Source organism: Ctenocephalides felis, unplaced genomic scaffold (genome assembly GCF_003426905.1).
Source record: "Ctenocephalides felis isolate EL2017-DRISC unplaced genomic scaffold, ASM342690v1 CF-g0.4_SCAFFOLD_03571, whole genome shotgun sequence".
Lineage (NCBI taxonomy): Eukaryota > Metazoa > Arthropoda > Insecta > Siphonaptera > Pulicidae > Ctenocephalides > Ctenocephalides felis.
This window is the reverse complement of record NW_020539725.1, coordinates 5,941,342-5,953,696: the sequence shown is the minus strand read 5'-3', so window position 1 is coordinate 5,953,696 and position 12,355 is coordinate 5,941,342. Positions and strand designations below refer to the sequence as shown.

At 28.9% G+C, this 12,355-nt stretch overlaps 1 protein-coding gene across 1 annotated transcript in view; it reads left to right on the top strand.

The window, feature by feature from the left end:
- The window catches only part of LOC113384651 (inositol hexakisphosphate and diphosphoinositol-pentakisphosphate kinase), a 70,413-nt gene extending 68,530 nt beyond the window's left edge, over positions 1 to 1,883 (top strand). The window contains exons 27-29 of the mRNA XM_026622401.1: positions 563 to 719; positions 814 to 938; positions 1,684 to 1,883. Of these exons, the coding sequence (XP_026478186.1) occupies positions 563 to 719; positions 814 to 938; positions 1,684 to 1,808 (407 nt within the window). The 3' untranslated portion in view covers positions 1,809 to 1,883. The remainder of the gene's footprint in view (positions 1 to 562; positions 720 to 813; positions 939 to 1,683) is intronic.
- Positions 1,884 to 12,355: the final 10,472 nt, after the last annotated feature.

The following is a 12,355-nucleotide window of genomic DNA, read 5'->3' as shown; positions in this document are numbered from 1 at the left end:
TGGCTGTGAATGGAGTTGAATAATAAACATATTTTCGTTCAAATTTGTGTGGTTTTAATTATTTTAAATTAGCTAGGGGTAGTGACATTGAAAAGGTTGGGAACCACTGGCATAATAGAAGCAACCAATTCCTACCCATACCGCAGTCAACGTGTGAAAGCAAATTGCTGGAAATTTCCGTACCATACTGTAATTAAACATTCGAGAAATAAAAATAATTAATAATCAATAAATAAATAACAAGAATTAATAACAGTTTTTTCTAAATATTTTCGAATAATTATTATAAATACTTGAGATGATATTGATGATTCGTATTTTATAGGTCTAATGATCTAATGATGTATTGACCATTTTTGACCAAGAAATGGGAATTTTTTAATCTTTTTTAAACTCCCTAAAAATGTTATCAGTCCTAAATTAAATTGTTTTTTTTTTTTTAAACATTCTAGTTGGATATTCCATTCTCTCCAAAACTGCTATTTTTTGCTGGTTGAGCATTCGTAGTTATAATATTATAAATAACTATCTATACTCTAATATGGTTATTGTTGTATTTAAGGATCATCAAATTGGAACGGTGCTTCAGGGGCATCTAGCATATGCAGTTCAATTTGTCCAGCAAGCACAGAATCTAGTGGCGGACCATCTTCACCCAATGGACCTTCCGATTACTATTCTAGAGGAAGCAGTGATTTGTCTGCTATAAGTAGTGATGGGTAAGCAATTTTATCATTAGAAATTAGTTTCATCCCTGTGCACATTTGGAGGACAGAGAATTTGGAAAATTCTGTTTTCAAACTAATATTTTAGGTATATGGCATTAACTACTGCTCCATCCATATCTGGTTTATTTCCTGCTGTCGGTGGTGACTTAGGTAACGTAGGATTACGTCTAGATGGTAATACCTGTCCGACTCCAGATGCTCCTCTAGCTGGTTAGTAACTAGACATTTTTTCTTTTTCTTTGATGGTTTGATGGTTTGACGCCTTGAAGATGTGATATTTTTGCTTCTTTTGATCATTTTCAAACTTTGTCTAGAATAATGTTAGATGAGTTGTTAAATATATTTTGATTTTAATATATTTAATTATTATATATCATTTGATATATATATATATATATATATATTTATATATATATATATATATATATATATATATATATATTTATGAGTGAGTTCTTGAGGGCGATACATCAAACAAAGAAATATATTTATATATATATATATATATATATATATATATATCTATATATATCTATATATCTATATATATATATATATATATATATATATATATATATATATATATATATATATATATATATATATATATATATATATATATATATATATATATATATATATAGCCATACAAAATCAGCCCCAATCTAGTGTTCAAATGATGTAATTACCATTTTAAAGATCATTTCAATCTCTCAGTTTAAAAATTGTTTTAATTCCACCTACTTATATTTAAACAAAACTATCAACGAATTTTGCCCTTTTTTCCCATGACTTCCTCATCAATTGTGATAAATATTTTTATTAAAATGGTCTACTAACACAATAGAAAAATTTTATTTGTTATATTGCCTACATAACCAATTTGTTTTTTATTCCATTGTTTTCCATTGTTTCCGTATATTTTATTTTTCGATCTTCTATTCTTTATCAATAGTTGGTGAAGACAGTGGGGATTTAACACCAGTCTCAACCGGGTCAGAATGGGAGTTCAATACAAATGATACAACAATGACTACAGACACAGACATTCCACTTTCTACTGACCTTAAAAATGAATAATTGAAATTTTAGAAAATTGTTGTTTTTTTAGAAAATGGTGATTTGTGTAACAATTTTCAACTGCCATTTTTAGATCAGGGTAATGTACGCTTATGTTTGAAATAATAAATACAGTAATGGTCAACTATGTAGCAAAGTGGTTGAATTTTATAGCATTTGCATATTCTTCATAGTAAATTTTAATAGATAGTTTATAGTATAAGTTGTTACAATGTTTATTCTTCAATAAACATTATTGTTGTTATTTTTAAACATCTGCTGTGAAAATTGTAGTACATGGAATTATGTTTTCAAATAGACTGTTAATTATAATTAGAAAAATTAATATCCATCACAATCCACAAAAATGTCGCGATGTTTTAACAAGAACACACTATTAGTGCCATATTTGATAAAGGCACAAATTTATTTTGCCATTAGTTTTGACTTTATAAATAAAACATCATTAAAATCATTAAAATCAATTTCGTTGAGTTATGTAGTATGTTGAAATAACTTATAGCCTTGATATACCAGCAATATTTAATTTAAACTTTATTGACATCACTAAATAAGTTGGACTAATTGATCATAGAAAAACAGCTTCAGTAGCCATATTCAGTTTAAAAAAATTGAATATTTTTCATAAAACCAATGCTGTTCCATACATTTAAAGCTGAAGATTAATTTCTTTGTTATGACTAGAAAAAGCAATTTAATGATCACATCTGTATGAAAATAGTATTAATGACTATTTGTTATTATAATCATTTAAAATATCAATTTTGTGATGAAAAATCAGTATTTACATATCACTTGATTGTTACAGCATAAAAAATAAGTAGCAGCATAAATAATTTTTAAATGCCCAAGAAAAATAGGCTCCAAGTGGATATTTTAAAAGCAAATTTTAAAAGTTTTAATTATGATCTAGAGATGTTTCATTACTATAAATATGTATATATATATATATATATAAAGCGAGAGGTTTTTCTTCAGATGGTGAAATAATATAATAAATTGTTTCTTGGGCATCCATCCAGTAATTAAAAAACAGTTTTAATGAAAAATGTTTTTATTTATAGAGAACATACGTTTCGGGTCTGGATTTGACCCATCTTCAGTGCTACAATTAAATAATTCAGGGTTACAAATTAAAACAATATAAAAAAATACATAATTAACAGACAGAAATAAGTAAAACAATGTATATGAAAAGTATATATGAAAAACAACCATAAAATAAACAATGTAAAGAAACTCACCATACAAATAAACTTTGAAAAACAACACAAAAACACAAAATTGCACGAAAAATAAATAAAAGTGAAATAAAAAATTGATGAAACGTCGAGTTATGAAAAATTTTAAAAAAAATTGTAAAATTAAAATGAATGATATATTTTATTATAAAAAAGCTTATTCCAAACGAACATGTTGTTGGTTTGGAAGTTGTATTACGAGTGTGTACGAGAGTAAAATGTGTGCGAACGTGTTTGCGGAAAATACTGGAAACTGTATCGTCATTGGTGAGAGAACGGGATAGAGAGAATTTTGGTGGTTCCATATTACGAAGATTTTCTCAACGATCATGCGCAGTAGGAACATAGTAAAAAATTTTTACATATATATATATATATATATATATATATATATATATATAAACATATATATACATGTATGTATGTATGTATGTATGTATGTATGTATGTATATATAAGAGTCTTTAATTCTTACTTATTACCGTATATATATATATATATATATATATATATATATATACAGGGCCGGTCCTGGGGTCCTTGGCGCCCGCATACAACTTTTTTTCTAGCGCCCCCCCCCCCCCCTATTAATATTCACCGTTTTAACAGTTTATCATTAAAATTATATAAATATTTACATATTTTTTAAAAATTAATTTTTAATTATTCTGGATTTAGTACACAAAAATAGATTATAATCTAGAAAGGTATAAAATATATTGATTTTAAATTTATTTATTTCACATTTTAGTAATATTCAATATGTAGTAAATTGGTTAAGGATGTAAGTTCGACTACCATAGCAAAAGAATTAATATTTTTGTTAAAGTTATAGAATTTAAGAAATGCATTTCAGAAATAGTATTTATTATTTTGATATAAAGATCTTGATATCAAAATAATAAATACTATTTCTGAAATGCATTTCTTAAATTCTATAATTTTAATTTAACAAAAATATTAAGTGAAATAAATAAATTAATTTTTAATTATTCTGGGATTAGTGCACAAAAAATTAGATATAATCTAAAAGCGTATAAAATATATTGATATTAAATTTATTTAGAAAATCGAGGCGATTCGGGGGTTGGTTATAATCAAGTATTTTGAAATTTTCAATTATTTTTAACGTATGTACAATGTTAATATTTAAACAAACTAGCATTTAATTTTTAAACATAAAACTCGTATTTCATGTTGGATTTTTTAAATTTTAATTTAATTTAATTTTTCATCATTTATAATATCCAAAATTGCGTCGTAAACTCCTCCTTATTGATATCGTAAGAGCCGTCATATTCAGAGTATCAGCTTGTTGTTTTAAAGTTAAATTTTTAACGTATTTTAGAAGTATTGTTCAAAAATCAGTAAAAAATGCAAAGAAATTACAAATTTTTTGAACAATATTGAAAAAAAAAACTTATTATGTTGGATATGTAATATTTCTGCATAGTTAATAATTATTAAATTTAGAGTATGGACACCACTAGTTATATATAAACAAGCCTTAAGATTTTCGTTCCAAAGTAAATTTTGCTTCCATTTTTCATATTTGTTCCACGCATGTCTTCAACATTCAACGTTCAACAGATGCGAAACATTTGCAACAAAAGCAAAAGTTACAATTCAATTTCTCGAAATAAACATGTCATTTTCTAAGCACTGACTCCCCATTTTTTATAAATTATTTATATTTTTTAACAAGTTCCGATTCACCTAAATCAGCTCGCAATTTTTCGTCAATAATGCCCAACACTTAATTTAATCTTTCGCAGGTTTGCGCTTATGGGATTGAACACTAGATAATTTCTTTTTCGATTCCACGGTAACTTCAAATAAAGAAAAAATTGAATAAGTAGATTAAGCAATAAACAGAGTTGTTATTTAATAATTCGCAGAAGTATTAATCGGTTAATTGTTTCTACTGATATCACATTGCAAAATAAATATGCTTTTTGTGTCTCCGTATCCCTAGTTAAGTTGAATTATTTATTATAATTTATTAAGTATTCTAGATTTTAAATAACTAATTCTAGATTTTATATAAAAAAATATAAATATTATATCATAAATATAATTTCCGAAACTCGTTTTGGCGCCCCCTAAGGCTTGCGCCCGCATTTTTTGCATGCATCAAATGCAAGGCAGGACCGGCCCTGTATATATATATATATATATATATATATATATATATAAACATATATACATGTATGTATGTATGTATATATAAGAGCCTTTAATTCTTACTTAACTTTATTATATGGTATTTTTCAAATATTATATAGTCATCAGAATTTATAGAATCGGAAAGTTATCTAATGAATATATGGCACAGACAATAATATTTATGTATGTAAGTGACTTACAAATATCACAGTTTGCTAATTTTATAGTTTATTTAAATATAAGAAAATTTAGATGGAATCAGCTATCTAAGAAAGTATTAAATAAAATAAAATATCTATATGAAAATTAAATGTATTTTCATTCATGGTTAGATTGAATCTCATAAAACAAAGTTTCTAAATATAACACAATAATAGTTTGTTGATTGGCATATGCTTTAATATTTGTTGAAAATTTGAAATTTAACACTTTCCACTCGGTAGCCTGACTGCTCGACGTTGCGCTGCGCTCGGTGTACGTATAGTGCTATACATACCTCTCAACCCGGAATTTTTTGTTGTATCGGATTTTTTTAAAATGTGGTAATATTGCTTTTAAATACAGTTAGTATGATAATAAAACAGAAAGTTTGAAAAAAAAAAGTTATAATAACCATGTTATTGTTTAAAAAATCGTTTTTACAACAGATGTTTGTTAAAATTAATTAATAAAAATTATATCAAATATATTCTGAATAAAAACTAAATAAAAAAAATTAAAAAGACAATATTCTTGGAGAGTAGATACGGTTATCGTGCCCGTATATTGTGTTAAGAACAACCCCAATAATATCGTTATTTTTTCTATTACACGTATATATATGCCGGAGCGGCGGCATCCGAGTCGAAAGGGTTAAACTATAAACATTATAGGTGAAATAATCTATATTTTATTTCACTTATAATGCTTATAGTTTAAATTTAAAAGTCAATTTTTTTTTAAATTAAAATTTTCAAATTTGCCCCAGTGAGCTGATGTCAGGTCTAACAGGTTGGTAGTGCTCATGTAATTCTAAAAGTTTTATGTTGTTATGTTTTTTTATGTTGGTTAAGTTCGTTTAGTTTTAACTCTAGACAATATAATAGTAACTTATAATATAATGGTTTTAACTTGCAACAGTGAGAAATCCATTTATTTCCATCCCTAGGCAATATTAGAATATGATACATGTATTAATAATTAAGGCATTGCAGGCAACTTACTTCAGTCAATATCACGACATAATCATGAGATGGAGAAAATAGGCCAGAAGACTTATGAAAAATAATGAAATTGCCAGAGCAGAGCTGAAGGAAGCATGCAGAATTTAGAAAATGTTGTGAATTCATTCACTGCAACATTAATAAAAGGCCAGATGAGGAATCAGACAAGGCAGTCTTAAGGTAGAAAATATAATCTTGATGAAAAGGCCCTTGGAATAGCATTGCCGGAAGGTGCCGCCACACCTAGCGAACGAGCACGAACGAACATGGCGTTTGACATGCGCATGGTTCGCTTTTGTTTGAAATTTTTAATCTGCGCATGTTAAGGTGCGTCCACACCTAACGAACGAACACGAACGAACATGTCGAACAAGAAAATACAAAGAAGAACGAACAGGAACACGAATGAACGCAAAAAATTCCAAACGAACGCCTCAAAGCAGTGAGGGCTTGAATCTTTTTGTTCGAGGATGTACCGTGAAACGTCAGATTTATTATTTAAAGTGGCGGGAAAGAGCAAAATTATTTAAAGTCATCAAATTTACAAAATTTGTCAATAACAGCAATATCTTATAATAAACACAGCATAAACTAATGCAGGACTGCACATTTTAACATCAAAAAAGAAAAATGTTTGTCTACATTCGTGGTAGCGTCCACACTGCACATACGAGTTCAAACATGAACGAACAATTCCCTTTGATGTACCGATAAGTTGCGGAACATTGCTCGCTATGTTTGTTTATGTTCGTTCGTGATCGTTGTGGCGTCCACACTATGCTGTTGCCGTTCGTTCTGGTACGTTCTTTTATGTTCGTTCGTGTTCGTTCGTTAGGTGTGGACGCACCTTTATTCATCATGTTCGTTCGTGTTCGTTCGTTAGGTGTGGACCACCTGAACATTGCTCGCCATGTTTGTTTGTATTCGTTCGTGTTCGTTGTGGCGCCACACTATGCTCGTTGCCGTTCGTTCTGGTACGCAATTCTTGCTTGTTCATGTTCGTTCGTTAGATGTGGACGCATCTTTATATAAGCAGAGCCCAACAAGCTATAAATATTGGAGATCCTTTTTGGCTCTAGCTTCTGAAAGTACTGTTTCTAGGTCATTGGGCAACAATTCCTATCAATTATATTGACAATAATACTATGCAAAAAAAATGGATTCTCTTAATAGAAATGTGTCCTCATGTTCGATGAAATTAGCATTGCAGCAGGTATTGAATATGAAGCAAGTAAGATCAGCAAGTTTGCTGATCATGCTTTGGTGTTTATGATTAAAACCATTTATGGCTATTTTAAAACTTTAGTGGCATTTTTATATTGTGGAAAGCAGTGTTAGAAGTCCTGAACTAAAGGTCTGCATCAAAGATGTTATTTCAAACCTGCAGCAAATTGGAATCAATTTTGTAGCTACTGTGTGCGATAAACATGCTGATGCAATTGTAGCTGCAATATAAACATATTGCTTAATGAGACAAGTCCACAGTCTCATAGAGATGATCGAATTTGCAAATTCCAAGGTTTTTAGTTGGAGATCAAGAAATTGTACCACAATATGTCCACATATGCTGAAATGTTTATGAAACAGTTTTTCATCATATGACGTAAGTTTCATGTAACAAAATCAACAGAAAGGGCATCCTACAATCATATAATTAAATTGTATGAAATTGATTATTGCTTGCAGTTCTGCTAGAGACTATAGTCTCTAGTAGAATTGCAAGCTGTCCCATTTACATATACTGTCAAAGAGTTCATCCACAAATTTCAGGAATGCAGAAGACCCAGTAGTGCTATATAATAGCTTTATATATATAAAGCTCTACGCTGTGCTCTCACAGATAAGTCTGAACATTTAAAACTCTAGAGGGTTTTGAATATATTAAAATAAAATAAAATCTCCTGAGATAAAATTTTTATCAACTTGCAATTTTAACCCAGACCTTCTAGAAATTTTTTTGGTAGCATAAAAGTCATGGTGTTAATAATTGCAATCCTACTTGCAGTGCATTAATCGGATCCTACAGAAGCCTTGTTGTCAATAAGTTTCATTCTTGACAAAACTGAAGGAGCTATTGATTCATTCAAAACATTATTATTGAGTAATGCTTCAATGAATGTTATGTGTGAGTTTAGCTTGAATGAAGATATTCTAACATTGTCTAATGTGAATTCTCATGAATTTACATTAGAAGAAGAAAGTAGCAGTTTATTGCATGTTGAAGTTATCACATACATGACTGCAATCATGTACCTGGGTATGTCGGACTCAACAAATAATACCAACTGAAACCTTTCCTGATAATGGAGCCATGGTTTCAGTTGGTATTATTTGTTGAGTCAGACATACCCAGGCATAAGACCTAGTATGGGATGCGTAAATGCATTTCCTTGATTGAAATGTTGTTATTATTTATTTTTATTTATTATTATATTTTTACAAGTTTTAATACAATTGTAATGCAAAATTCAAATTCTAATAAATTATTTTTAAAATTATAATTTTTTTTAATAAATTTTCTTTAAAGTACCAATATTTTTATTCCAAATTTTGCTTATTTATCTATGTTTGGAGCTTTAATTTGAATGGCGAGTGATATGCGACTGAAGCGCCATAGCAATGCAGCGCCCGCAGTAATAATTAATTCTATGAACCAAAATATCGCGAGAATGACAACTCAATTTTATGTTTCCCTGCATACTTCACATGTAAACAATTGCATGTCAGTGGCAATTGTCATTTGTCAGTTATGTTACAAAATATAACCTAGAAATATGTTTTTTTGAGATTAGTCAAAGATTTTGTTTTAATAAGTGCGTTTGACTAACTATAAGTGAACGATGTACGAATAACAATTAATGAAATACTTGTGGTTACAATAATACGTTTTGAATTCAAGTTTTATGTTGTCTTTATGGAATTAAAAGATCATTTACTCCAAAAATGTCTAAAAAACATCCGTCCACAAATTATACTTCTTGTTTTAAAATTGATGGAGTTCCAATATTACCTCCTTTGGTGAGTTTTTTTTTGTATTTATATTAGTTATGAAATTTAGCCTGAAATGTATTGTTTTAAAGGTATTGATAATTATTTAGTTCTAAACAGATAACGTAGTAAGCAATATCTTTATAAAACTCTAATACAAGTCAATAGCAATCAAAAACTAGCTAAATAATGATGGTTGGCTTTTCAATTACTTTGCAGTTCTCTTTATCCTTATGAACACAAACTTAATTTTTCATTATTTTTATGCAACGATTGTGCAGAACATAGTATTATCATTTTTAAAGTTATGCTCATACATTTTTTAGTTGACTCCTAATAGAAGAAAGGAAATCGCTTATTACAAACAACTAGCTCTAGCAGTCGAAGAAAGAATACAATTACTGAAGGGAAATAAATCAAAAACCCCAGAACATAGCAAGCAACAAATATCTAATACAAATATTTATAATTGTGGAGATAATAACTATGAATTAGTTTATGCTGAACCTTTATCTTCTAATACAATTACAGATCAAAATGTTTGCAAAAATAACAAGCACTTAGATTATACAGCATCATGTCCAAGTCATTGTGTTCAACTAAAAGATAGTTTGGAAGTTAAACATTTTACTTCAGTACCTGTCTTGGTCAGATCTAATTCTTATACACTTGATGAACCAAGTCCTCTGTTGCAAGCCCAACTTGAGAAACAAGGAATATTTGAAAATGGTAAAGGTACTAAATGGGTTACCAAAAATAATATACCAAATCATATGGGAGGCTGTGGCGATAACATTGAGCAGACCAAAATTGGTATTAAAAGAAAATTGCCTATGAAATATGCTGATAAAAAGAATTACAATGGGTACTCAATTGTGCCCAAAACTGCTTATGAATCTGATTTGAATACAGAATATGTATCTGATCAAAGCTCTACTGAATTTATATATTCATCTCAAACTAAACCCATGAATAGACAATCTGGCAGCATTTACAGTGTCTCATCAAATACTGGCTCTTCAAACCCTAGCGAAGAAACTAATGATTTAGAAACTACAATAGAAGCAAATACTATCGAAGCTGAAACAATAATGAGAGATAAATCATATCAAACATCCCATTGCAATGAATCTTATAACGAGTCAGTTACAGAACAAAATTTATCTCAGAAAACTTCACATTTGAATGAAGTTATAATACCCTTAGAAGCCCAGAAAAGCATTCAAAATCTATTTGAAACAATTCAAAATAATCATACAGCACAAATGCAGAAACTAATAGATCAGCAAAAAGCCGATCAAGAATTATTAAAACAAGCTTTTGAAAAACAACAAGCAGTTCTTTTGAATGAGATACATAAATCATATTCATTGTCTAAATTTTGCAAAGCACACTCTGAAAATTCTTCTAATAATAATCCTGATCCTGAAATACCACATTTTCAAAATATAGATAATAATGTTTATGCCGTTGAAGACAAATGTTGTGAAAATGGCAGTGAATTCATTAGGGCATCTCAAACTGTACTTTCTGAATCCAAAGATTTATTAAAACGTGCAAAGTCTTCTATTGATTCTTATGTAGAATCCCATCATCCTAGTGCAAATCTTTCCCGCGAATGTCTTTCTAGCGTCACATCAAGTGTTGCATGTAATTTGAACAACAATGATTTACAAGAAATCACACCAAGCACCACTTTAGACGATTCTGAACTATATTGTACACCAATTGATACCCCAGTTAAATCAAAATTAAATAATGATTACAACAATTCAGTGCAATGTTTTAAAGATTTGAAAATTAAAGACATAAATGAAGAAACTGGTGATTGTGATAAAGAATTGATTTGTGATCCTCAAGACGATGCTAGTCAAACAAATATTTCTGTGGAAACTTGCACCGAAACAATATCTTATTGTACTAGTTTGCATCGAGTGAAAGGTGAATTGTTCCATGAAGTAAAACAGGAACAGTTTGTTGATCCAGAAATAGAGGTAAGTAATTATTATTAATTAAAATTTGTTGTGTATGGCATTGTGCCTCAATGCATATTATTTAAACATTCTGTTATACAAATAGTATTTGAAGTAATCGACAAATCATAATTTAAATTTACATGCTAATGTGATGCTATATTTAGAATAATAAAACAATGTTCATCGAATGAAAACTTGAAAACAAATTCATACATGATAAAGATGCATGTGTAAAACATACACTTATCTCCCATTTAACAGAAGATAGATTTTATAAAAAAACATGTAACTCAAAAAATGCACTTTTACATGGAAAAACCGTGCTGAACAAAAATCATTGTAAAACCCCATTTTGTCAGTTCTTAATGTGATGAATCATTGAATGAAAAATAAATAATAATATATTTGACATCAAACAAATTTAATAAATTATAGCTTCATTCATAGAATAAAAGTTAGCATCATCTATTATTCTTTTATGATTATGGAGACGGTTCATAAATTTAAGTTAAATAATAATCGGTTATTAAAATTCATTATTTTTTATTTCAAATTTTTCGTTATTTGAATGCGTTATGAATGGGCGGGCTTGCCGAGAGATATTTAAACGCCCTTCGCTTCCTCTCTGAAAGTAAATTATCCAATTATAGTTATTAAGCTATCAAATTTGCCTAATAGATTCCTAAACGAGCTGAAAAATTTAGGAAAAATATGTTCTTTAGACCTTATACTACGGCAAGTTAAAAAGTTCGTCGAATGTAGCTTTTTCAGTTTTCAAAAAATTTTAAAGCTTTTTGAAAAATGTAATTTTCGGTAAGTGAAGTTTTGGCAATTTGCCCTAAGGCACGATGCCATGCACCACTTAGCTAACTTCCCGTAGGGTAAGTTATAGTGATCGCAAAAAATCGCAAATGAAAATTTCTATATACATGTATCTTTACTTTTCAAAGGTTTCTGAACATTTTGGCATACCT